Genomic DNA, 27,817 nt, shown 5'->3' with positions numbered 1-27,817 from the left:
TGGGATCCGAACCCTCGGCGGGAGCGCCGCCGCACTTCCCAAGCGGCGCACTGTAGCAGTGCACCACCGGGCCGGCCCTTTTTTTGCTATTATCCATCTTGAGTTGATTTTGTATATGGTGTGAGGTCAGGGTCCAACTTTATTCTTCTCCACACAGACATCCAATTGTTCTAGCACAATTTGTTGAAGAGATTATTCTTCCACCATTGAATGCTATTATCACCCTTGTTGAAAATAATTAGCCATAGATGTGTGACTTATTTCTGGACTTCTGATTCTATTCCTTTAATCTATTTGTCTGTCATTATGCCAGTTCCACACTGTTTTGATTACTCTAGCTTTGTAGTAAGTTTTAAAATTAGGAAGTGCGAGTCCTCTAACTTTGTTCATTTTCAATATTGTTTTGGTTATTCACGGTCCCTTGCGTTTCCATAGGAATTTCACAATAAGTTTGCCTGTTTATGTGAAAAAGGCAATTGGAATTTTGATAGGAATTGCAATAAACCTGTAGGGGAGTACTGCCATCTTAACAATATGAAGTTTTCCAATCCAAGTCTTTAAGTCTTCTCTAATTTCTTTCTACATTATTTTATAGTTTCCAGTATACAAGTCTTGTACTTCCTTGGTTAAATTTATTCCTAAGTATTTTATTCTTTTATTTTTTTTAAACATTTACTTGTACAGATTCATGGGGTAAAGTGTGTTGTTTCAATACATGCATATACTGCACAATGATTCACTTAGGGCACATTGCATACTTTTGTACCCATTAGTCCACCATATTTTATTCTTCTTGGTGCTATTGTAAATAAATTGTTTTCTTAATTTCATTTTCAATTGTTCATTTATAGAGGCTGGAAGAAGTTTGAGAAGCATGATAGAGAAGGCATAAATTGCTTTGAACAGACTGATTGTAGAAATCTGGACTTGGAGGACAATGCAGCGGACAGCTTAGAAGGAAATGAGGAACATGTTATTGGGAACTGGAGGTAGGGAGATGCTTGTTATTTAGTGGCAGAAAGCTTAGTGAAACGGTCTCCTGTGGTCATGTGGAAAGCAGAATTTGTTAAGTAATGATCTTTCAATCAAAGTGTTGAAGGTGAGGCCTGATTTTTTTCTTGCTGCTTACAATAAAATGCAAGATGAAAGAGATAAATTGAGGTAAAAACTGTTAAACAAAAAGAAACCAGGACTTGATGATTTTGAAAATTCCCAGTCTCTCTAAAGGGCAAAAGATGCTAATACTGGACAGTGTGTTCTAGAAAAAATGATCTTTTACTAATACCTCAGAAAGATGAAAAGTTAGAGTATTCACTCACACAAAGGGCCCTTTCAAGAAATCAAGGGTGTATCTCACAGGTCCTCTTATTCAAACCATATATAACCTTCAGGGAGCTTAGGGGCATTGTTCCTCAGACATCCAAGTAGGAGCCCAAGACAGCAAGGGGATTATCTGAAAAGATCTATGGGTGTGCCTTTTGTCTAACGTGGTAAACCCCACCGACATTCATGAGAAGCCACAAAGTTCTTGAGAAGATTATTTCAGCAGAAACACTGCCAACTCGGACAAAATGAAAGAGGCTGTCAGACACCCAAAATTTTACTAGCAAGAAGCAGCCTGATAAAACTAGTTAGCTGCAAACACATACTCTCATCAAAAAGAAAGGATGGTTCAGATGGTGAAACCAAGAACACAAAGGATGGAGCAGAGAGCTACAGAGGATTACGTCTAGATCTTGAAACTCAATCAAGGAACTCCCATATTTCCCAGCTGGATTTCAGAATTGCTATGGACCTTTTTAAAAAACAAAACAAAAACAAAAACAAAAAAAACCCTTCCATTTCCTCTCCTTTTTGGTTTCCTTGTTTTTACATTTTTTTTTCAGTAGCTGGCCGGTATGGGATTGAACTCTGGACCTTGGTGTTATCAGCACCATGCTCTCACCAACTGAGCTAATAGGCCAGTCCCTCCCCTGCTTTTTAACTGTAATGTCTATAACTGTTATCCTTTGCCTGTTCCACTATTGTATGTGGGTGTGTTAGGATCAGACAACTTGTCTCTAGTTTCACAAGTCTACAGATGGAGAAGAATTGTGCCCCAGGAACTGTACATCCGGGAATATTACCCACACCAGGACCTGATTTAGATGATAAAATTTTGGACCTCTAAGCTGATGCTACAATGGGATGAGACTCTTGGAAACCCTAGGAGGGAGCTGAATGTATTTTGCATGTGATATGATGTGAATCATTAGGGCCAGAGGGAGGACTGTGGTAGAGACTCTAAGATGGCCCCCATATGAGTCCTACCTCTTAATGGTCATGCCTTTGTGTAATTACTTCCCTTTGAGTATGGGCAGTACTTGTGACTTGCTTCAGAACAATAGATAACGGTAAAGGTGATGGATATCATCTCTATGATCATATTTTTTTTTTTTTGAGACTGGCCGGTATGGGAATCTGAACCCTTGACCTTGATGTTATCAGCACTACGCTCTCCCAAATGAGCCACTGGCCAGACTCTTCATGTTATGTTATAAGCTTCCATCTTGCTAGTCTCGGTCTTTCTTGCTGGGTTTGAAGAATAAAGCTGCCACGAATACTATAGCCACAAGTAACTGTATGCTTCCAAGAACCCACAAAAGGGGAAGTGGATCCTTCCCTAGCTGAGCCTCCACATGGGAACTCAGCCCTGGACAACACCTTGATTGCCAACAGTGTGAAATCCTAAGCAGAGGACTAGCTAAGCTGTTCCTGGACTTCTGACTCACAAATGTGTGAAATAACAAATGTGTATTGTTTAAAGATGCTAAGTTTGTGATAAGTTGTTGAACAGCATAGAAAAACCTATATAATAATTATTAATGACTTAAATATATATCTAACCATATAACCCAGCCATTCCACAACCACAAATTAATCCAAGAGAAAAATAAATATATGACTCCAAATTCTTGTACACAAAAGCTGTTCATAACAGCTTTACATGTAATAGCCCAAAGCTGAAAACAATCCAAATGTCCATCATCAGATGAATGAATAAACAAACTGTGGTATAATGGACTACTACTTAGCAACAAAAAGGAATATATTATTGATGTACACAATGACATGGATGAATCTCAAAATAATTATGCTGAGTGAAAGAAGCCAGACAAAAAGAATACATATGATTCCATTCACATGAAACTACAAAATGCATACAAACCTATACTGACAGCAGGTCATTCCTTCCATGTGGCTTCTTTCACTCAGCATAATGATCACTTGGGGATGGGGGGCCCGGCAGGGGCAGGAGGGAGGGACTATAAAGGGCATGAACTTTTAAGGGTGATGGATATGTTCACTATATTGACTGTGGTGACAGTTTCATGGGTGCATACATAGGTTAGAACTTATAAAATTGTATATTTTAAATATGTGTAGTTTATGGTATGTCAATTATTCAATAAAGCAGTTTGAAAATGTATGACACTACAAATGGTTTTTCCTCACAAATCAACATATTCAAAGAGAAAGCACAAGCTCTGTTTAACTATCATAGACTAGGCCTTGTTATACATCCACTCATTCTCAAATATTTACTAAATATCTGTTAGTTTCTGTGGGAAATATAAGCATGAATCAGACTCACTGTGGTACTGTGATATGGTAATAAATACATATTTAGTCTCTGCCCCTGGTTTCTGGCACATAGCTCCTAAAACCCTTGGAATTTCCAAAGTGGTAAGTGTCTTTTTGTATGCTAATGGCATGACTGATGGTTGGGGCTCCTGGATAGTCTCAGGATGGGGGAGCTGACTGCCTGGAGAACCAACCACATGATTAGAAGGTTGGAACTTTCAGTCCCACCCCTATGTCCACGGAGGGAAGAAAGGCTGAAGGTTGAGTTGATCACCAATGACCAATGATTTAATCAATCAAGCCTCCATAAAAACCCAAAAGGGGGGCCTGCTGGTTAGATCAGTTGGTTAGAGCATTGTGTTATAACACCAAGGTCAAGGGTTCAAATCCCCATTCAGGCCAGCCCTATGCTCAGCCCTCTTCCATCTGTTTGTTCATCTGTATCCTTTGTAATATCCTTTATAATAAACCAGTAAACATCAGAGTTTCCCTGAGTTCTGTGAGCTGTTGCAACCCAAGGAGGAAGTTGTGGGCACCATGATTTATAGCTGGTTGGTCTGAAGCATAAGTACCAGCTTGGGGCTTGCAACTGGAGTCTGAAGTGGGGGACAGTCTTGTGGGACTAAGCCCTTAACCTGTGGGATCTGGCCCTATCTCCAGGGAGAAAGTGTCAGAATCGAACTGAATTCTAGGAGACCCAATTAGTGTCTGCTGGACAACCTGGTGTCAGAATTGCTGGGTGTGTGGGGAAAAACCCCTACACATCTGTTGTCAGAAAGTGTGATGTGTGAGAGTAGGAAAAAACACTTTGGTTTTTCCTCTCTGTCATTCTCACCTTTTGCCCTAATGAAGCATATAATCTATGTTATATATAATGTAAATATATAGAGATATTATATATAGATATATAGAGAGAAATATAATATAGGTCAAGGTTTCGAAATCATAAACAATTATTTTTTACATTGTTTTCACAGAGATCCTTACCAGAAGCAAATCCTTCCCAGTGACTATGTGTCAACTGCTCCATACAGCCCACAACTGTGCTCCACACGTTATCAAACACATAAGCAAGGACATCCTCTTTCATGCAGTAAAATGGAGCAATAGGAGGATACCCTAATTTCTGTTTCTCTGTAGCTGCTTCTGATTTCTTTCCATGAAATCCCTCTTCTCTGTAACAGAAGCAAGAGAGAAAGACTTCATGATTATTCTTCACTGAGTGTCCAACACTGTCTCTTGTGCTTCTTAGGAGTGTGATTGGTCTCCCTCCCACCCCCACCCCCTTTGCCCAGCATATGTGGCACATGCATGAAGCTGCCTTGTGGAATAAGGGAGTTATTAACAGAGGAGACTATATTTCCCTTTTTACCCCCACCACACCCCACTACTCTGCCAAAAAATAGAAAAAGAAAATGAAGTCTGAGAATCATGGCATGTTTCTTAGCTTTAAACAGATGATCACTGTCAATTGATCAACAAGGTATGACACTTATGTGTACAGAAATAATCTTTTTGTTGTAATTGGATAAAATTTAGATTAACACTAATGACATTTAATGATGTGCATGTAACTATGATTATGCTGCATACTTATTTGACACAATGATTCATTAGGGAAGCATTCCACATAAATTATTAAAATTAGTATACTTTTACTAAGGCAAACAAGCATTTGGCAATTGGCTGAAAAGGAAAAGGAGGGGCACTAAACAGCACAGAAGCTCCTCTGAGGCTCTTCTGGAGACCCCTGTGTCTGTCACCCAGAACCTCCCAGTTAGTCAAGTCTATCTCTGCTTCTCTGGCAAGGAGTACCAATAGCCCTGGAGTTCTGTGGGAAAAAAGTCTAGCTGATAGCCATGCTCACCTATAACAGATGTATTATAAACTAAGACAAAGCAAGTTCTGGAACTAGCTCGGAATGGGGAGAAATGTCTCCAGGCCTCTACAGTGAAAGTTACCCCTTGGGCAGCAGAAGTCTCAAGAATTAAATAGGACACTGTAGGGAGGAAAGAAGGATGAGAAGAGGTTTATGAAGGGCAGCTACAGACTCTCTTCTCTGCCTTCCCAAGGAAGAGCTGGCCTGGCATTAAGTGGGGGAAGTAAGCTGATTAGTATTAGTTGTACTTAAATGTATATTTCTCTTTAGAAGAGAAAACACATTCATGTGATGAAAAAAATTCAAATTCTAAAGAAGGACATATAGTGAAAAAGAAGTCTTCCACATCTCTGTCCCCCAGTCCTCATCCCTAGAAGCAAATATTATACAGGGGTACTTCAAAAAGTTTGAGGAAAAAATTGAATTAAAAGATAATAATATGAATCCTTCCATGAGCTTTTTAAAGACCCCTTGTACTTCGTTCCAGATAAATAGTTGCATTATACACTGGATTGCACCTTGTTCTTTTATTTAACAATGTAACTTGGCCCTTGATCCCTATCAATACATACTAATTTGCCTCTTAAAAAATAGCTGCAGGGCTGGCCCGTTGGCTCACTTGGGAGAGTGCGGCGCTGGGAGCGCAGCAGTGCTCCTGCTGCGGGTTCGGATCCTATATACGGATGGCTGGTGCACTCACTGGCTGAGCGCAGTGCGAGTGACACCAAGCCAAGGGTTCCATCCCCTTACCGGTCACATAAAAAAAAAAAAAAATAGCTGCAGAGTATTCCATTGGATATATCATAATATATCTAACTAGCTCATTATTGATCAACCAATCTTTTGCTATTATAGTCAATACTGCAATTAATAACCTTGTACATAGTTCTGTTACTTTGTGGGTGATTATATCTGTAGAATAAATTCCTATAAATAGAATTACTGAGTTAAAGGGTATATGCATTTTAATTTGAAAGATATTGCACAATCTCCTCTAAAGAGGTCGTATGGTCCAAAGGTGAAAGAATATGCCTGTTTACCCTCTCAAAGAATTATCAAACTTCTCTTTTGTTTCTGTCAATCAGACAGATAAAACAGTATCTCATTATAGTTTTAATTTTCATCTCTAGTGGCAAATGAGGTTGAATTTCATTTCATATGTTTAAAATCCATTTTCTTTTTATGTGAATGGACTGTTTATGTCCTTTACCTGTTCTGTCCTCAGTCTTTTCCTTATTTGTGTACATATTAAAGAAAATAACTCTTTGTCTATGAAGGAACTAAAAATATCTTTGCCTAGTTTGTCATCTGTTTTTTGACTTTATGAGTTTTTTCTATGTAGATATTTCATCTTATGCAGTCATTTAAGAATTGGTCAGGGCCGACCCTGTGGCTCACTCGGGAGAGTGCGGCACTGGGAGCGCAGCAGTGCTCCTGCCACGGGTTCAGATCCTATATTGGGATGGCCAGTGTGTTCACTGGCTGAGTGCAGTGCGGGTAACACCAAGCCAAGGGTTCCAATCCCCTTACTGGTCCAAAAAAAAAAAAAAAAAAAAAAGAATTGGTTATATGATTTGTAGGTTTTGTGTTATGGTTAAAAAGGCCTTCTTCATTCCCAAAGTATTTTTTTAAAAAGGTCTTCCATATTTTATTTTCTTCTACATTTATATGATTTGTCACATTTAAATTTTTATATGTGTGGAATTTATTTTTATAGAAAGAAGTAGTTAGGCAATTAATTCTTTTTCCAGATGGTTTTTCCATTTGTACCAAAATCATTTGCTGAATTACTGCATCTACTAATGTCCTATAGGTCTTTTGGTTTATTTTTTTATTTTTTATTTTTGGTAGCTGGCCAGAATGGTTTATTTCTCAACAATCAATCTTTTCAATTAGGAACATTTTAAAGATCCAACTACTCTGCTCTCTTATGACAAGATATCTTGGTGATATCTCTAAAGGGAAGGCTGCCTTTCTAAAAATCTTCCCATATTACCTGACATTTTATTTGGGTTTATTATAAGAAAAAGAGAAAGAGATGCCCATGGGGACACCTATCAGCCATTTAAATCACATTTTTGGTTAAATCAGTTTTTATTTTATATTATTAAACCAGGGGAGAAAACCTTTGATTTGACAAAAAAGAGCAGATAGAAATAATTCGACACAGGCCAAGAGAAGTGAAGGGGAAAGGGGCAGTCTTGGGAAAAGCAAAAAAAAACTACTTAATTCTCTTGTAACAGTACATTAGCTCAGCAGTGTTATGTGTAGAAATCTGGCTTATGTTTAGCTGGCACTAGGGCTGAGTGAACATGTGAGTGAACACGGCTCAGTAAGAGACATGATGGGAAGAAGAGAAGTCCAGAATCATGTGACACAATACTAACTAGGCCTAACCACAGTCTCACAGCCTAAATTGGAATTCTCCCTCTTTTGCAGATGTGCTGCTATAACCAACAATTCTGGAACTTTTAAAGGATTAGAGGAATAGTTTGAGATGTAATGTTTCAGAAAAGTATCACGGAATAGTGAAGAGAGCACTGGATTGAGAATTAGATGAATAAAGTTCTGGTTTTAGCTTTATCTCAGACAAATCATCTAACCACTCTGATTTTCATCTACCCTGTAAAGAAGGTAAACTATATCTTTGTCATAAGACTACTGGCAGAATACAATAAGAATACATATAAATAAGCATTATTAATAATAAAGTTTGTATGAAGCATAAGGTTTTATATAACCTGTATATACTTTTTTCCAGCAAGACTTATGTAAACAAGGTTCAGAACTCATCAACTGCTCTTTTTAAAAGTTTCAGTTTCCACTGGTGGTAATTTGCAAAAGGGTAAAAACAAATGATGTGGAGAAAAAAATTAACTAATTTTAAAATCTCTAATCTCAGAAAGGTGCGAATGGTGTGTGAAGGAAGAAAATACACAAGGAAGCCTAGTATGTGAAAGTAATAACTAGGAACATGACCTCTGGATACCTGAGAAGTAACAGAAAACAAATAATAGAAACTAGCATAGATCTAATTATGGGTAATATGGGTAGCACGGTTTATAAAAATATATATATTAATGCACAAAATAGGAAGGGAATAAAAAGCTTAAAAGACATAATACTCACATATCTGTGTGATCAAATGCTAGGTATTCCTCGATTATTCCTTCTGAGATTATACAATCTTCCTCTTCTCTTTCCATGGAACAAAAACGACAGGATTTGTCAATGGAAGATGCTTTATGAGTATAAGAAGATGAGAAATGTACCTTCTTTCCCCTTATACCAAGTCTGGGAGAGGGAAAAAGAGCAAATATTAATTATATACAGCATAAACAGTTCTTATGGCAACAGTCACGTGAGTTTTGGCTCAAACACCCTTGCCCTGCCAACACTTTCCTGGACTATTCTAAGCCTTAATAACCTATTATATTTCAGAACAGGAAGATTAAATACTGGCCATAGACCCATTCTGCTAATGTGCACTATGCACTATTTGGCTTGCTATCTTTTCAGATGCAAACAGCTATAGCTATAATATAAGTTTTTAAAAACCTAAGAATATTTACATTCATAATTTCTTTGGAGATGAAATCCCTAAATGGACCTACTATATACAGTTATAAAATAAGGTACATACAAAGTTCATACTAACAGACCAGGTAAATATATCCTAATGACAGGATATGAATTATGTAATTTTGGTTAGAGGGAATTAAAGAATACATCATTTCTGTGGGAGATATTAGGTTGTTAAAATTTTTAATTTATGTAAAAGGAGTAAACTTAAAAAGACTTATTGATGTAATACATGAGGCTTAAATTTAAAAAGAGAGCCTAATGACCAGCAGCTTGAGTTTAAATCACTTTGAGAAAAGCAAACAAATCCCATTCTCTGACCAAAAATCAGGTGATAACCCAGCTCCTGTAACCCTAACTGGTTTAAGACAGTATATTTTACTTTGTGGTCTGGTAAGATTACCACAAGCCCAAAAAGGCACCAAAAGCAAGTAGTACCACAACTCTTGGAAGGTATCAAATAAGTAAAACTACAGCCTTAGGAAAAAGTATAGGAATAATTTAAAACTATGATATATTTTACAATGGATTTACGTATACATATAGATTTCAAAATGATTCTATTTGTGTTTATTTTGCCACTGCTTAAAGAGTTTGAGGTGCTCAAAAGATTTACCATTTAAAAATTATTTTGAAGTTTAACTTCTTTAAAAAGATTAAGTTGGAATTAATATTACATGTTTTTCTTTTTAATGTTACATGTTTTTGGTTTTTTTGGGGTTTTTTTGGCAGCTGGCCAGTACAGGGATCTGAACCCATGACCTTGATGTCATTAGACTGTTCTAACCAACTGAACTAACCTGCAAGCCCTTTAATATTACACATTTTTAAAAAATCACTTTTTCAACATTTTTTTCAAAAAATATTTTGAGGTATGTTTCTTAGACCCCTGACTTTTTAAAAACTATTTTATCTACCCATTTATTCCAAGAAGGAAGTGCCTGTATTTATAGATATAGATACATACAGATATAGTTATATACATCTGAATAACAAAATATCCTTAAACTCTAGGAAATGTCTTATTTTTTGAACAAAAAAATTATATAACAAAATTTTAATATACACAAGACTAGGGCCAATCTTAGGGAATTTGCTGTACTTAACTAAATACCAATAAGTAGGAAGTACAAGGATAGCTCAAAAAGTTTGTGAAAAACAGAAATAAAAGATAATATGAATCTTTTCATGAACGTTTTGAAGTACCCTTGTATTTTAATCTCTCAGTACAACTGGTAGAATATAATACTTGTATATTAGGACACCAAAATACATAATAGAATACTTACGTAGTAGAATCTCTTTCTTGAGACAAGGCTGCTTCATGTGAAGATGACACAGTAGAAGGAGATCTAGGATACAATCCATAACCTTCACATGGAGTGATTATCTGCCTACCCAGAATCCTTCAAAATGAAGAAACAATGACATAATTAAGCACCCTCACCCAGTGTATATACAAAACCTACATATTTTTGGAACAAATTTGATGGCTCTACATAAAAGCCCAGTATACACTTAGTCTGATACTGATTAAGAATAATTCAAGAAAGAAAGAAAGAAAGAAAGAGAAAAAAGAAAGAAAAACAACAATCATAATAATACATCGAACTTTCAAAAGGAGGGAACAGAACTGTGCTTATGAGAGGTGGGAAAGGGAGAGGAAGAGGGGGGTTAGTGAGAAATTGGTTAAGGGTTACAAAGAATGATTAGGTTTTGTATTGATGAGTTTAAATTTTATCCTGATTTGATCATCACATATTGTACCTGTTATAGATATGATATTCAACTCTGTATGCCACAAATATGTATAATAAATTATGTTTCGATAAAAAGAAATAAATAAAAGTAAAAGTAAAAAATAAAAACAAAAAACAACAAAAAAAGAATAATTCTTGGGTTGGCCCATTAGCTCAGTTGGTTAGAGTGCAGTGTTTTGGATCCCTGTATCGGCCAGCTGGCAAAAAAATAAAATAAAAATAAAAAATAATTCTTGAGAGAAAATGTGAATCCAGAGCCTTACTACAGGTGTATCTCTCCTCCACAGTACGGAGATGGAAAAGATAAAATTATAGCCTAGGAGTTAAAGAAAAAAAAACCCAAGGAAACTGAGAAAACATCTGTAATTTGCCCTCCATCTTATTTAATAATCCTCATTAAATTAGCCAAAACAGGATGAAGGCCCAGCCAAATTAGTGAAAACTATGAATTATATTCTTAAGAACAAGAAGCTTTATGATTTTAATGTATATTGTTTCTGAGGGAAGCCCTGAACAGCCTGTGTCTGTTTTCAAGTATACATAAGAATTTAACTATAGACTACTATGTAAACAAATACATTTTCTGACCATCTTGTCCAAAAGGGCTCTTAGGGTAGCCATGATACTCAGACCTCAGCTACTGGTAGAGAAATTGTTTTACTAGATTAGGATAACATATTGGTAGTTTTGTAAACTCCCAGAAATTTCCATCAATTTGAGTTTCCTCTCAGCTGAGGCTTTACACCACATGGTCTTATACACATTCATTAAAATTGTGCCCATAAAGATTTCGGAATACTAGCTTTTTGGGAAATCTACTTTTAAAATTTTAGTATTGGGCTGGCCCGGTGGCACACTGGAGAGTGCGCCGCTTGGGAGTGTGGCGGCGCTCCCGCTGAGGGTTCGGATCCCATGTGGAGACCGGTTCCCGCTCACTGGCTGAGCGCGGTGTGGGCACAACACCGAGGGTTGCAATCCCGTTACCGGTCAGTAAAAAAGACAAAAAGGAAAAAAAAAATTTTTAGTATTAAGAAAATAATAAAAAATAAAGTAAAATTTTAGTATTAGCCATGAATTCAAGTCAACTGTAGGGCTTCAATACCTGAGGTGAGGAAAGCTAGATGTCCATTGTTGGCACTCTTCTTGCAGACTCTTTGTACGCACACTCAACTTCTGCTCATACAAGAGCTCATCAATGGCTGTGAACATTGCTTGGACTTTTTCAGTGGCATTTTGATCAAGTTCCTAGAAGAAAATATCCCCCCAAAATATTTAGGTGAGCTTCATTCTCTGTTACAAATTACAAAGATTGAAACCAATCAGATTTTATTCTGTTTTAAATATTTAGTCCACTTGAAATACTGTTGTGTTTCCATGAAAGAAAAGTTAATCAGTTTTCACATCTCAAAGAATTTTCAGATGTACTCTCTATTCATATTTAAAGAAAATTTATAAAAATATTAATTTTTTAAAAAGTAACATTTTCTTTATCATATAAATACTATGTATTGTAAACATTTTGAAAAATACAGCGAAGTATAAAGACAAAAATTAAAATTACATGTAACTCCACCACTCAAAGATAATAATTGCTAATTTTAGTATAGTTGCTTGGTTCCAGTATATTTTTAGAGCAAAAGGTAGACAGATAATCTTGTACATATTATTGTATTCTGCATATTTCACTTGACAATTTATGTTACAACCTTGACTCCTGTTATCCATCCTTTAAAATCAGTCAGAGGGATGGCTATAAAATGCAAATCTGATCATGTTATCATATTATCTGATTCCCTACTTACCCTCTAGTGCATATTCTTTTAAAAGCATAAGATGAGAGGGCCGGCCCGGTGGCGCACTGGATAGTGCGCCGCTTGGGAAGCGCGGCGGCGCTCTCGTCCGAGGGTTCGGATCCCACGTGCAGACCGGCTCCCGCTCACTGGCTGAGCGAGGCGTGGGAGCAACGCCGAGGCTTGCGATCCCGTTGCCGGTCCCGGTCCGGTACGGGGGCAACACTGAGGGTTGCAATCCGTTGCCGGACACGGAAAAAAGAAAAAAAAACACACAAAAAAAAAAAAAAAAAAAAAAAGCATAAGATGAGAGCTATGTATTTTCACTCTAACAATGAAAGTCAGCTTCTACCCAATACATATTTTATCTATCTGCCTAGGAGTGTTTTTTTTTTGAATTTGTTCTTCACTTGGTATGCTTTTTCAACCTTTCTTCCATTTTAAAAAAAAAAAATTAGTGATTATTTCGTTGAATATTGCCTTTTTCCCATTCTCTTTCTAAAACTTCTGTTAGAAGTATATTACAGCTTCTTAATCTATCTTCTTTGTCTTCTTTTTTTTTTTTGTCTTTTTCCGTGTCCAGCAACAGATCGCAACCCTCAGTGTCGCCCCCGTACCAGACCGGGACCGGCAATGGGATCGCAACCCTCGGTGTTGCCCCCGCGCCTTGCTCAGAGCGGGAACCGGTCTGTATGTGGGATCCGAACCCTCGGCGGGAGCGCCTCCGCGCTTCCCAAGCGGCGCACTAGCACAGTGCACCACCGGGCCGGCCCGTATCTTCTTTGTCTTCTAACTACTCTTCAAATTCTCAGCTCTCTGGTTCTAGGTGATTTTCTTAGTTTTATCATCAATTCACTACTATTCTGTTTCACAGGGTCCAGTTTACCTTATCTATTGAAATATTTCAAATGCTATTCATTTTCAAGATTTTTAACTGGTTCTTCTTATCTGCCTGTTCTTTTCGAGGGGGCAGCTGGCCAGTATGGCGATCAGAACCCTTGACTTTGGTGTTACCAGCACCACTCTCTACCAGCACCACTCTCTGCCGTGAGCTAACTGGACAGCACTGTTCTTAAATTGAGATCTTTCCCTGCTTTGCCTTAGAATCTCCAATAATTGTAATGGATGCTATCTTGTCCTTTAATTCTTTGAGGATTTAAGAATTTTAATGAACTTTATTGAGGAATAGTTTACATACAATTAAACAGGTGGATCTGCCATGTCATGTAAATGTACGTTTAAGGCTTAAAAAATGACTAAACTATCGCAAAATGGATATACAATTTAGCACTACCACCAGAAATATGTGAGCATTAATCTTGTTCCACACCTTTTCTAATACAAGGCATAGTCAGTCTTTTTAGTTTTAGCAATTTTTTTGAGTGTGAAGTGGTATATGTTGACAGTTTTAAATTTGCATTTCCCTGATGATTAATGATATTAAGTATCTTTCTACATGTTACCTGGCCGTTTGTATCTTATTTCACAGAATGTGTGTGTTCCAGTTTTTTCTCGTCATTTCAGCTGGTTTGTTTTTTTTAACAGGGAGTTTTAAGACCTCTTTAGATATTTTGGATACAAATCTGATGTATTTATTGCAAATATTCCCTCCCAGTCTGTGGCTTCTGCTTTCATTTCTTAATGGTGTATTTGAAAGCACAAAATATCTTAATTTTGATAGAGTCAAATTTATCCATTTTTTTTACACATTTTGGTGATTTTGGTATGTTGTATCTATGAACTTGTTGCCTAACCCAAGGTCAGATTTTCTTGTACGTTTTCTTCTAATGGATTTATAGTTCTTGCTCTTAAAGTTTACAATTCACTTTGAGTAAATTTTTTGTACGATGTGAAGTAAGGATCTGAATTCATCTTTTTTGCACATGGATTGTCTCAGCAACATTTGCTGGAAAAAATAAAAAATCCTTTCCCTATTGAACTGTCTTGGCACCTTTGTGAAAAATCAGGTGACCATAAAGGTTTATTTTTGGACTCTCCATTCTGTTCTGTTGCTCTATATGCCTATCTTTTGTTAGTACCACACTGTTTTAATTACTGTAGCATTACATTAAGTTTTGAAATGTGATGGTGTAAGCTGTCTAATTTTCTTCTTCTCTTTCAAAATGTTTTGACTAATTTGGATCCTTTACAATTCCATATCAATTGGGTGGGGACATGGGGTACAAAAGTAGTTTCTGGTAACGGGTATGCCCCCAGTATGAATTTAAAAGAAATTAAATTAGCAATTAAAAATCCTCCAACAAAGCAAAGCCCAGGCACAGATGGGCTAGTAAATTCTATCAAATATTTAAAGAAGAAATAATAATAATCTTTCATAAACCTTCAGAAGATAGAAAGAACACTCCCCAATTCATTCTGTAGGGTAAGATTACCCTGATATGAAATCCAAAGATATCGCAAGAAAAGAAATCCATACTTAAAAGATTCTAAAGAACACACACACACACACACACACGCAGAAAAAATATTAAAACTGATACATGAGTTAAGGCCACAAGATACAAGGTCAATATACAAAACCAAATATACTTCTATATATACTTAAATATTTAAAGAAAAAATAATACCAATCCTTCACAAACTCTTTCAGAAGAGGAAACAGTTCCCAACTCATTCTGTGAGGCCAGTATTACCCAGATACCAAATTCAGACATCACAAGAAGAAAAAACTATATACCAATATCCCTCTTGAAATTAGACACAAACACTTTAAATTATTAACAAAACAAATCTAGCAACATAAGGCGATTATTTACCCTGACCAAGTGGGATTTATCCTGGAAATGCACTGCTGGCTCAACATTAGAATATCATTTAATTTAATACATTATAGTAATAGAAATAAAGGACAAAAATGACATGATTATCTTAACAGACACAGAAAAGCATTTGACAATCTAATACCCATTCATGATAAAAACGCTCAACATACTAGAAATAAAAGGGAAGTTCATCAACCTGACAGAGGGCATCTGTGAAAAACTTAGATCTAACATTATATATAATGAGAAAAGACTGAATATTTCCCCATAAGATCAAGAACAAGGTAAGGACGTCCACTCTTGAGAGCTTGTTTGGAGGTTCTAGCAGGGGAGCGCAGCTACTCGTATACCCTTGACCGAAGAACGGTCCTCTCCTCTAGCGGGGAAGGTCGTCCTCTTCGACCGAGCGCGCAGCTTCGGGAGGGACGCACATGGAGCGGTGAGGGAGGAAGGGGACACCCGCCTAGCCAGCCAGATCAGCCGAATCAACCCTGGCGATCAATGGGGTGACAGATGTCGCAGCCAGATCGCCCTCACATCCAGGACGTCCACTCTTGCCACTTCTATTCAGCATTGTACTGAAGGTTCTAGGTAGTGTGATAAGACAAAAGAAAATAAAGGCATCCAAACTGGAGAGGAAGAAATAAAACTGTCCTTGTTCACAGATGGCATGAAGTAGAAAATCCTGAAAAATTCACACTCCCTCTACCCCTTTGTCCCCCAAAATGTACTAAAACTAATAATTCAGGAAGGTCGAAGTTATCAAAACCAGTTTAAAAAAGGGGTTTTCATACAATGCAATATTATCCAGCCATAAAAGGAAAGAAGTACTGATACATGGTACAACTAGGATGAACCTTGAAAACATTATGCCAAGTGAAAGAAGCCAGACATAAAAGATCACATATTGTGTGACTCCACTTATGTGACATGTCCAGAAGAACAATTCCATAAAGACAGAAAGTAGATTAGTAGTGGCCAGGAGCTGGGCAGAGAGAGGAATGGGGAGTGATTACTAACCACTTTTGGAAGTGATGAAAATGTTCTAGGAGTGATGGTTGCACAACTGTGAATATATTAAAAGACACTGAAGGATGAATTTCATGGTATTGGGATTATATCTAAATTTTAAAATCTTTTGCATTTCTACACATTAGCAGTGAACAATTTGAAAATGAAAATTAAAAATTCATAGTAGAATAAAAAAATCAAATTCTTAGGAGTAAGTTTAACAAAAGCAGCACAGACTGAAAATTTCAAGACATTGCTGAAATTAAAGAAAATATAAATAAATGAAGACAAGTGGAAGACTAAATACTATAAGATGCTATTTCTCCTGAAATTGGTATACATATCAGTGCATTCCCTATAAAAATCCCAACAGACTTTTTTTTTTTCAGAAATTGGTATGGAATTTTTTTTATTATTATTAAGAATATTCATGAGATACAAAGCTAATTGTCACCCCTCCTGCCCATGATGTGAGGGCCAGATTCATACTTACTATGGATCTATTTGGATTTTTAATTTCTCTTCAAGTCAATTTGGTAGTTTGAGTCTTTCTAGGAATTTTTCCATTACATCTAAATTATCTAATTTCTTGGCATGAAGTTGTTTATTGTATTCCCTTAGTCCCTTTACTTTCTATAGCATTGGGTTATGTCCCCTCTTTCATTCCTGATCTTGTTAATTTGTTTTCTTTTTTCTTGGTAAAACCAACTAAAGATTTGTCAATTTTACTGACTTTTTTTCTCTACTGCTTTTGTTTCATTAATTTCTGCTCTAATCTAAATTATCTCCTTCTTTTCTGCTTGCTTTGGATTTAGTTTGTCCTTTTTTAGTTTCTTAAAGTGGAAACTTATGTTGTTGATTTGAGACCCTCCTTAAGTTATTGAGATGCTCCTTTTTCCTGTAGACATTTAAAGCTATTAATTTCCAAGTACCACTTTAGCTGCATCCCACAAATTTTGATATTTCGCTTTTCACTCAGTTCAAAATATTTTCTACCTTCCCTTACAGATTTTTTTTCATGCCACATGTCATTCAGAAGAATACTGTTTAATTGCCAAATATTTGGGGATATCCCAAATCAGAAATTTGTTGATTTCTAATTTAATTCCAATGTGGTTGAAGAATGTACCTTGCATAATTTAAATCCTCTTAGATTTATGAGACTTGTTTTATGTATGTTTGAAGATTATATGTTCTGCTGTCATTGGGTGGAATGTCAGGTCAAGTTGGTTGATAATGTTCAAGTCTTCAATATCCTTGCTGATTTTGTCTAGTTGTTCTATGTGTATTGAGAATGGGGTATTGACGTTTCCAGCTATAACTGCTGCACTGTTTCTCCTCTCAATTCTGTCAACTTTTGCTTCATGAACTTTAAGGCTCAGTTCTTAGGTGTGTATACATTTATAATTGCTATATTTTCCTGGTGAATTGACCCTTTCATCATTATGAAATGTCCCTTTTTGTTTCTAATAGTATTTTTTGTCTTAAAGTTTATTTTGTCTAAGTTCAAATTCAAGTCGTTTTTACAACTGCCCTGGCTTTTAATTTCTGGGTGCCCTCTCGTATTTTCTCTGCACCTGCATGCTGACTCATGGTCAGCCAGGGATAGGTAGGCCCTCTCTGGTCTCTCCTGTGTGGATGTGTGGAGAGTTTATCAAGGCCTCCTATAACCATCTTATTTCCCAGATCTCCCTAATAAACTTCTGGATAGTCTGCCAATCCATTGTTTGTCTCAGTCAGGACTGAAACCTCAGGCTATCTGAGCCACAGTTCTTCCCTCCAACTTTGCTACTGTTACTAACATGCCCTTGGGCATAGATTTCTCCTAGCTTCACTCTAAATCTATCTCCGGGACAGTGAAACTGCTAGTTTTCAGTCTGTCCTTCCATAGTAGAATAGATTTTCAGTGTTCTTAACCCAAAGTTCTATTGATTTTCATGAGTAATTGCTTCTTTATTTGCTGTATGCTTTTGGTCAATTTTTAGAGTCCTTAAATAGTTGCTTTGGGGCATTTTATCCCATCTTATATTGCTTTCAGGGAAGAGAATTTGCCAAGCTACTCACTGATACTAAAAGTGCCACCTAATAATTTTCTGTCATTATATTGTTGTATGGTTTTAGTGTCAAGATTATGCAGACCTCATAAAACGAGTTGAAAAGTATTCCTTCTATTTTATGGAAAAAGTCTGTGTCACTGTTATTTCTTCCACAAAGGGATGACAAAATTCATCGAGGCCTAGAGGTTTCTCTGTATGAAAGTTGTTTAATTTAATTTTCTGAATAGTTTTATAATGATTCACAAATATAATAACCTTATAAAAGTATAATTCTATTTACAGTCACCCTTCCACAAGTATACACCCCATCTTTACACGTCCTACACACATTACATACGCAAAGTTTATACATCACACACACATTAAATACAAGCATATTTCGGGTCGGCCCGGTGGCGCACTGCTACAGTGCGCCACTTGGGAGTGCGGTGGCGCTCCCGCCGAGGGTTCAGATCCCACATACAGACCGGTTCCCGCTCACTGGCTGAGCGAGGTGCGGGCGCAACACCGAGGGTTGCGATCCCGTTGCCGGTCCCGGTCCGGTACGGGCGCGACACTGAGGGTTGCGATCTGTTGCCAGACACGAAAAAAAAAAAGACAAAAATAAATAAATAAATAAATACAAGCATATTTCTTGCTTTAGTCAGTCACCTGTCCTTTAAAGGAATCACACACACAACACATAGACTTTTACATTTACCCACTTATTTTATGTACAATTTCTGGTACTTCTCATTCCCTCTGCCCTGCAGATTCCAGCTGCTTCATCTGACCTGGACTCTGGTCTCTGCTCCACAGCACAGTGGGACCACTGTTCCCTTGCATGGACTCTATCTCATTATTCCATAGTCAGAAAGTTGTCTGCAAGCAGGGAGTCAGGGAAAACAGGAGGGTGTCCACGTAGGAGGATGGCCTGACGCGTGACAGGAGCCCAGGAAGAGTGAGAGAGTGTCTAAGCATTTTTATTTTGTGAAAGGGGTGTTTCGGTTACTGTGGCAGTGTAACAAATTACTCCAAAACCCAATGGCTTAAAATAGAAATAATCATGTGTTACTTCCCTAGGTTTATTTGGGTCAGGAATTCATATAGATCACAGCAGGAAAGGCTTATCTATACTCTGCAACCTCTGGGGCCTCAGACAAAAGACTCAACGACTAGGAGCTGAAATCATCTGAATGCTCATTCACTCACATGTCTAGCAGGTGATGCTGGCTTTCAGCTGGGGGCTTTAATTCCTCTGCACATGGGCCTTTGCATGTGGTCTGAACTTCCTCACAGCATGGTAGTGTGGTTCCAAGGTCCACCATTCAGAGACAGATAAATAGAAAGAGCCAGGCAGAAGCTGCCAGTACCTTGTAACCTACAAAGTTATGCAGCATCACTTTCACTGAATTCTATTGATTGAGGTAGTTAAAAGGGCCATCCAGGTTCAAGGAGAAAGAATACAGACCCTACCTCTTCATGGAAGAGTATCAATACCTTGTAAGAAAAGCATGTGAGATGGGATAAATATTGGCAGGACTTTTGAAAATACAATCTTCCAAAGTAAGTGTTTACATGGGGGAGCAGGTTGTTGCAGGGTGTCCGAGCACAAGTGAGATGAGGAGGATGTCCACATGGGAGGGCAGCCAGCTTGTAATGTTGGAACTAGAATGGAGAGAGGAAGGCTACCATATGAAGAGCAGGCAGGGTAACAGAGCCCAAGCAGGATAAAGAAAGTGCCAATAGAGAGGTTAGGCCAGCATGCGGTATCTGACTCTGAGCAGGATGAGAACATCCAATGGGTGGGGGCATGCAGGAGGCAATGACCCAGTGTGAGGTGAGAAGGGCACTTGCAGAGGGTAGGAAACAGTGGCAATAGTAGAAAATTGGTTACATTCAGGGGGATTAATCAAATAAGTAAACATTAAGGATAATGACAGCCAGGTTTCTTATTGTCAGAGAAAGAAGTTACAAATATGGAAAGGGAGAAAAACTAGAGATAAACCTTGCCATGTCAGATCGGAATAGGAGGAATATATTTATTCCCTAGTTCTGTCCATTGAGAGGACCTGGGAATCAGGAGACCTGAAAAGCAATGAGCACATCTAGCAGCCAAATCTTGGTTTCTAAATATCACTTTCCACTAAAAGGAATCAGAGCTCTTTAGAGAAGTGGCTGATTACAAAACCAGGGCAGAGAAAGTATGAAATAAGCCTGCAGTATCATGTGCCAGAAAGTAAAGAAGTACTCAAAAAAGGATGGGGATATGTCAAAATGGGATAGAAGCCAGTTTGTAAGGGCTTCCACTGGCCAAATCTGGGACAAATTGGACTTCAAGATAAATAACAAAAATGATGTGTTATAACTCACTGAACAGGAATCTGTAAGTTCACACTGATAATAATAATGAATGAATAAATAATGAATAAATAAATGAATAAATTGAAAGTTTTATGAAGAACAGGATAGCTACATAATTTCAAAGTACCTCCCCACAAAATACTTTTAAATGCAAAGGAAAAAAGAATAATTAAGGTGGAAAACACCACCTTAAAGGATTAAAGTGAACATCATCAATAATGACATAAACAAAATCATGTGCCACCTAACAGAATGCAGTAAGAGGGCTGTCTGGTTAGCTCAGTTGGTTAGAGCACAATATTGATAACACCAAGGTTGGGGGTTCAGAGCCCCTTACAGGCCAGCTGCCAGAAAAAAAGAATGCAATGAAAAAAAAAAACTCATTTTTGTAATATCCCAGATTAAGGAACTATTCCAGACTGAAGGAGATTTAGAGATATTATGATGTAAACTGAACTTTTGTTATAAAGGATATTATTGTTACAGCTGGTGAAACCTGAATGAGGTCTGAGGATTAGATGGTAATAATTTATCAGTGTTAGCTTTCCTGATTTTGATAACTGCACTCTGATTATGTAAGAGAATGTCCTTTTTTTTTTTTTTAATAGGAAATATACACTAAAATATCTGGTGGGAGGGGGTTATCACATCAGTAACTTACTCTCATATTCTTCAGGAAAAATAGTTCTTTTTACTGTACTTGCAACTTTTCATAAGCTTGACATTGTTTCAAAATTTTAAAAAGTACTATATGCAGGGCCGGCCCGGTGGCGCACTGGAGAGTGCACTGCTTGGGAGCATGGCGGTGCTCCCGCCGAGGGTTCGGATCCCATGTGGAGACCGGTTACCACTCACTGGCTGAACGCGGTGCGGGCACAGCACCGAGGGTTGCAATCCCGTTGCTGGTCCCCGGTATGGGCGTGACACCGAGGGTTGCGATCCCGTTACCGGTCAGTAAAAAAGACAAAAAGGGAAAAAAAAAAAAGTACTATATGCAGAATTGCAATTTTGATCTCAAAACTTGAATTTCATTCATTCATTAAATTAATTAATTCAACCTTACAAACAAAATAATATATTTTAAAGGAATTAAGCTCTAACATACATGTGATTATATCTGCAATGAAATGTTTGTATAATGCAAGGAAAGCATCAACATTATTTATATACTAACCAGAAACTTAAAAAATCATAATTATTACAATAAATCTATTTTTTTTTTTCAGGTCAAAAAGAAATCTATTCTCCAAAAAGTTAAACATAAGAGTTTTCATATGACCTAGCAATTCTACTTCCTAGGTATATACTTAAGACTATTCAAAGCATATGTTCACATGCTAAAAAAAACTTGAACACAAATGTTCATAGTAACATTATTCATAATAGCCAAAAAGTGGAAACAACTGAAATGTCCTTTAACTGACAAAAGGATAAACAAAATTTGGTCTATCTATGCAATGGAATTATATCCACAATAAAAGGAATGAAGGACTGACTAATGTACAACATGGATGAACGCTGAAAACATTATACTAAGTGAAAGAAGCTAGATACAAAAGACCATATATATTTTATGATTCATTTATATGAAATGTCAGAGTAGGCAAATCCAAAGAGACAGATAGCACCTTAGAGGTTGCCAGGGGCTTGGGGGGAGGGTTGGGGAGTGACAGCTAATGGGTATGAGACTTTTTTCTGGGGTGATAAAAATGTTCTGAAATTAGACAGTAGTGACGGTTGCACAACTCTGTGAATATACTAAAAACCACTTAATTGCACATTTCAAAAGAGTAAATTTTATGGTATGTGAATTACATCTTAGTAAAAAAACAGAAATAATAAAACTAATAAAATTTTAATCTATTTTAAAAGATGAGAAATAAAACGTTTAAATTAAATATCAAAAAAATTTTAAACATGACCAAGATTATGAAGTTCTACCAGAAGCCAACATTATCCTAGAATTCAGTTCCTTAAAAAAACAGGTACTCTATACCTACATACCAGCAACAAATAGTTTTATTATTTTTTTTTTTTTGGCAGCTGACCTGTACAAAGATCTGAACCCTTGACCTTGATGTTATAACATCATGCTGTAACCAACTGAGTTAACTGGCCAGCCCAACAAATAGTTTCAAATTATGATTTTAAAAAATTAAAAGCCTCCTAGGAATTAATCTTTAACACATGTACAATATCTTTATGAATAAAATTTAATAAAATTTTATTAAAAGATATTAGAGGGCCGACCCTGTGGCGCAGTTGGGAGAGTGCGGCGCTGGGAGCGCAGCGGCGCTCCCCCCGCGGGTTCAGATCCTATATAGGGATGGCCGGTGCGCTCAGTGCGCGGTGCGAGCGACACCAAGCCAAAGGTTGTGATCCCCTTACCGGTCACAAAAACAAGGAAAAAAAAAAAAGATATTAGAGATTTAAATAAATAGAAAGATTTATATACCAAATTCATGAATAGGAAAATTCAATATCGTAAAGATGAGAGTCCTCCCCAAAATGAGCTATGCAATTTAATAAGCCTTCTATCATACATAAAAAAATATTGGCCAAGACAATAATAAACAATGCAGTAAAACTTACCCTACCAGATAGTATGGCATAATTTGTAAAGCTAGAGTTATAATTAAAACCAGTTGTATTGGCATGAGTACAGGACAGAATAGTTTAGAGAGTCCGGGAATAAACCCTTTCATATTTTAAAACTAGACCTACAATAGAGGTACTATGGTAAACCACTGGACAAAGGATGAACAATTCCACTGGAATGATACAGTATCACCTACCTATGGAAGAAGTTGGAGATGTATGTATGCAATTTTACTGATGACAACAACCAGAGGTGGGAGTGGGGGTGCTACAGATATTTAATAGAAAGATATCATGAATACTAAACATTCTGCTACACATGGGACATTTCTATACAATAACTATATCCAAAATGCCAAAATAACCCCTGCTTAGAAATCCTGAACTAGTCAATAAATGGTGCTGAAACAACTCATTATGCATATGGAAAAAATAAAATTATATCCCTGCTATATACCATATACAAAAAACATTCACAGGTAGTTAAAGATCTAAATGTAAAAATTATAAAAGCCACATACCAGGAAAAGATATTTATAACACATTTAACAAAGGATGAGCATATCTGTCATGAACTGCATGTGGCTAATAGTAACAATAACAAAAATAACAATGGCGTAAATAAGATAAAGGCTTATTTTTCTTTCATAAAAAGGTAAGCCTAGGGGTAGGCATTAAAAAGCAGATATGGTGGCTCTGTGCATACTGGGTCCCCACCGAGTTTCTTCCATCATTTCCATCCTCAATGATGCTTCATGGTCCAAGATGGCTGTGTATCTTTAGCCATGGTTCCATGTTCCAGACAGGAATTAGGAGAAAGGGGATAAAAAAAAATAGCTTCCCTGAAAGCCCAATCTCCTGACTTGTGTATACAATTCATTAGCTACCCCTACCTGTAACAGAGGCTGGGAAATATAATTTTCAACTGGTACAATACCCAAAGTTCTACAGTTCTATAGGGAGAGTAGATAAAATACAGGCATCTAAATCTCTAAGTACCTAGAATAATGGTCAGCAAACTATGGCCAGTGGGGCAAATCCAGCCCAGCACCTGTTCTGTAAATGATGTTTTCTAGGAACACATTCACCCCCATTTATTTATATACTGTCTGTGGCTGCCTGCTCACTGCAGTGGCAGAATTCAGGATCCTGATAGAACCTGCAAAGCCTAAGGTATTTACTCTCTAGCCCTTTACAGAAAAGTACACCTACCTCTGATCTAAAAGGTAAAGAACTCCCACTAATTGAAATGAAAACAATAAATCCAAAGATAAATGAGTATGAGATATAAACGGGCAGTTCACAGAATACAAATATGTACAACATTATGTGTGAATCCTGAAAACATAATATTGAGCAAAAAAAGCCAGATACAAAGAATACATACTAAGGGCTGGCCAGCTAGCTCAGTGTGGGTTGAAGTGTGGTGCTAATAACACCAAAGTCAAGAGTTCAGATCCCTGTACTGGCCAACCACCAAAAACCAAAAAATAAACAAAACAAACAAAAAAAACCTCCACAAATACATACTGTATGATTCCACTTACAAGAAGGGCAAGAACACATAAGACTGGTCATAATGGTCAGAATAGTAGTTATCTTTGGGGTTGGGAGGGGGCATCTAGGAGCCTTCTGGAGCACTGATTGTATCTTCATCTGGGTATTTATTTTCACATGCACCCGCTCTCTTAAGACTTAGCATTTTCTCTTTAAGTCATGCAAATTATTTTCCTAACCAACTTCATTGCATCACTTTAAAAAAAAAAAAAAATGGCAAAGATGAGAAAGTTTGATAATTCACTGTTTGGCCAAGAGTGTAAGTAAACAGGCCCTTCCAAACATTCCTGGTGGGATTTCAGATTGGAATAACTTCTACAAAGGTCAGTCTTTGAACAGCTTTCAAAATTAGAAAAGGGGCTGGCCAACTGGTTCAGTTGGTTAGAGCACAGAGTCATAACACCAAGGTCAAGGGTTCGGACCCTGTACCTGCCAGCCACCAAAAAATAAAAATACATAAGAAATCTACCTCTAGAAATTTATACTATGATATATTCACATTTATGTAAAATAATATATATATACAGGGTTAAAAATGCAGCACTTTTTTTTTTTGGTAATAGCAATGGCTATACAGCTATTAAAGAACAGAGAATTTTATAATATAAACATTCTTCAAAATATATTAAGTGAAAAAAATGGCACTGAACAAAGTATATAATGACAACCTTTGTGTAAAAATAAAAATAATTAGAAGTACAAAGGAATAAATTAAATTTGTTAATAAAAAATTCCTGGGCTGGCCAGTTAGCTCAGTTGGTTAGAGCACAGTGCTGATAACACCAAGGTTCAGGGTTTGATTCTTGTGCTGGCCAGCTGCCAAAAAAATATTTTAAAAATAAGAAATAAAAATTTTAAAAACTTCTGTCTAGTTCCTTATTTTAATTGAAATAGTTTTAATGTTTTCGTTTTAACTGGTATTTGCTATGCAATTGCTAAACAGTCTTCATCAAGTTTCAAGGGTTTCCTTCTATCTTATTGAGAATTTTGACAAGGAATGGTATTTGAATTTTATCAAATACTTTATTAGCATCTGTAGGTTTGATCATATTTTTTTCCTTTAATTCACTGATGTTAATCATATTAATAAATTTACAAATATTGATCCATCTTTGTATTCATAGAATAAACTTTACTAGATTATTAAAAAAAAACAAAAAAAACCCCAAAGCATATAAAACTAAAACAGAATTAGATTAGCTATTTTTATTGTTGGCTACAAAATTTTAAATAGATACAATTAGAATAAAAAAGGAAAAAAGTCCTTCACACCATTACATTAACTTTGAATTTAAAATAATATTTTAAAAGAAATAAGCCTAAGGATATATACCCTAGAATGATTATAAATAATAAATATATTTAGCAAAATAGTAGGACATTAATTAAATGGGGGAGAAACTGTATTCCTATACACCAATGATAGCTCAAAAACACTAAGACGGTTCAAAAATAAGTGAAATTTATAATTAATACATAAATTCAATTTTAATACCTATTAGTTTAACTTATAACAAGAGACTTATTCAAAGTAAATAATAAAATGATGATGAAGACTAAAGATCTGAATAAATGATGATTATAATTCTAACTAGATTTCTAAGGTCGGTTAAGATGACAAATGATCAAAACTTGTATATATTAGTGCTTAGGATAGTACCAGACATTTACTAAATACTCAATAAATTTTAGTTCCCTCTACATTTTCTGTGATTTAATGTAAGGTTATAATGCAATACCAATGAAATCCCTTATGAATATTTTATAAAATTTGATACAAGTGAAAATAAAATCTATTCAAAAGATTAAAGTGGACCCAAATACTAAATAATATATGTCATTTAATGAGCACTGGTAGATTTGCCCTAAAGATCTTTAAAATATCATTAAACTTGGGCCGAGCCCGTGGCGCACTCGGGAGAGTGCGGCACTGGGAGCGTAGCGGCACTCCCGCCGCGGGTTTGGATCCTGTATAGGGATGACTGGTGTGCTCACAGCGCTCACTGGCTGAGCGCGGAGCAGCCGATCTCAAAAAGGACAAAAATATATATATATATCATTAAACTTGGCTGGCTGCTCATTAGCTCAGTTGGTTAGAGCGAGGTGTTCATAACACCAAGGTCATGGGTTCAAATCCCTCTATCAGCTAGCCACCAAAGGAAAAAAAAATATATCATGGAACCACATAATATTAAGTTAAATATAGAAAAATGGTTCAGACAAAATAGGCTCAGTAGCATAAGAACTTAATTCATATCTGACATCATATACTATAAAAAAAGTCCAGGTTAGTTAAAAAGCTAAACATGCAAAGTTTTATTGAAAAGCTATGATGAACATTAACACATTCCATTTTTCTAAAGATAAAATCCTGACTAGTAAAGAAATGAAGGTCAAAAGTGAGATGGTTGGGCCGGCCCGGTGGTGCACTTGGTACAGTGAGGCGCTTGGGAGCGCGGCGGCGCTCCCGCTGAGGGTTCGGATCCCATATAGAGACCGGTCCGCTCACTGGTTGAGCGTGGTGCGGGCGTGACACCAAGGGTTGCGATCCCATTGCCGGTCGCGGTACGGGCGCGACACCGAGGGTTGCGATCCCGTTACCGGTCACGAAAAAAGACGAAAAGGAAAAAAAAAAAAAGTGAGATGGTTATATTTAAATTTTTTTTTAATCTGTTACACAATAAACACTAAATGATAGCAGGGGAATGGGAAACATCTGTATGACATTTGTAACTTACAAAGAGATACTAATCACAATATAGAGAGAAGTGATGGAAATATACAGTCAGTACACTAAATCCTCCTGATCAGACAATAAATTAATTAATTCTCT

The 27,817-nt window shown here is 36.7% G+C and overlaps 1 protein-coding gene across 5 annotated transcripts in view; it reads right to left on the bottom strand.

Annotated features, from left to right (window-relative positions):
- FAM149B1 (family with sequence similarity 149, member B1) overlaps positions 1-27,817 on the bottom strand; it is a 67,130-nt gene that overhangs the window by 27,232 nt on the left and 12,081 nt on the right. For all 5 annotated transcript variants that reach the window (XM_008582167.1, XM_008582165.1, XM_008582166.1 and 2 more), the window contains exons 4-7: positions 11,948-12,090; positions 10,375-10,491; positions 8,633-8,797; positions 4,612-4,799 (exon numbers count right to left, since the gene is read on the bottom strand). In XM_008582167.1, the coding sequence (XP_008580389.1) occupies positions 4,612-4,799; positions 8,633-8,797; positions 10,375-10,491; positions 11,948-12,090 (613 nt within the window). The remainder of the gene's footprint in view (positions 1-4,611; positions 4,800-8,632; positions 8,798-10,374; positions 10,492-11,947; positions 12,091-27,817) is intronic.

This window comes from Galeopterus variegatus, unplaced genomic scaffold (assembly GCF_000696425.1).
Source record: "Galeopterus variegatus unplaced genomic scaffold, G_variegatus-3.0.2 Scaffold2529, whole genome shotgun sequence".
In the NCBI taxonomy this organism is placed as follows: Eukaryota; Metazoa; Chordata; class Mammalia; order Dermoptera; family Cynocephalidae; genus Galeopterus; species Galeopterus variegatus.
This window is presented reverse-complemented; position numbering and strand designations above follow the sequence as displayed.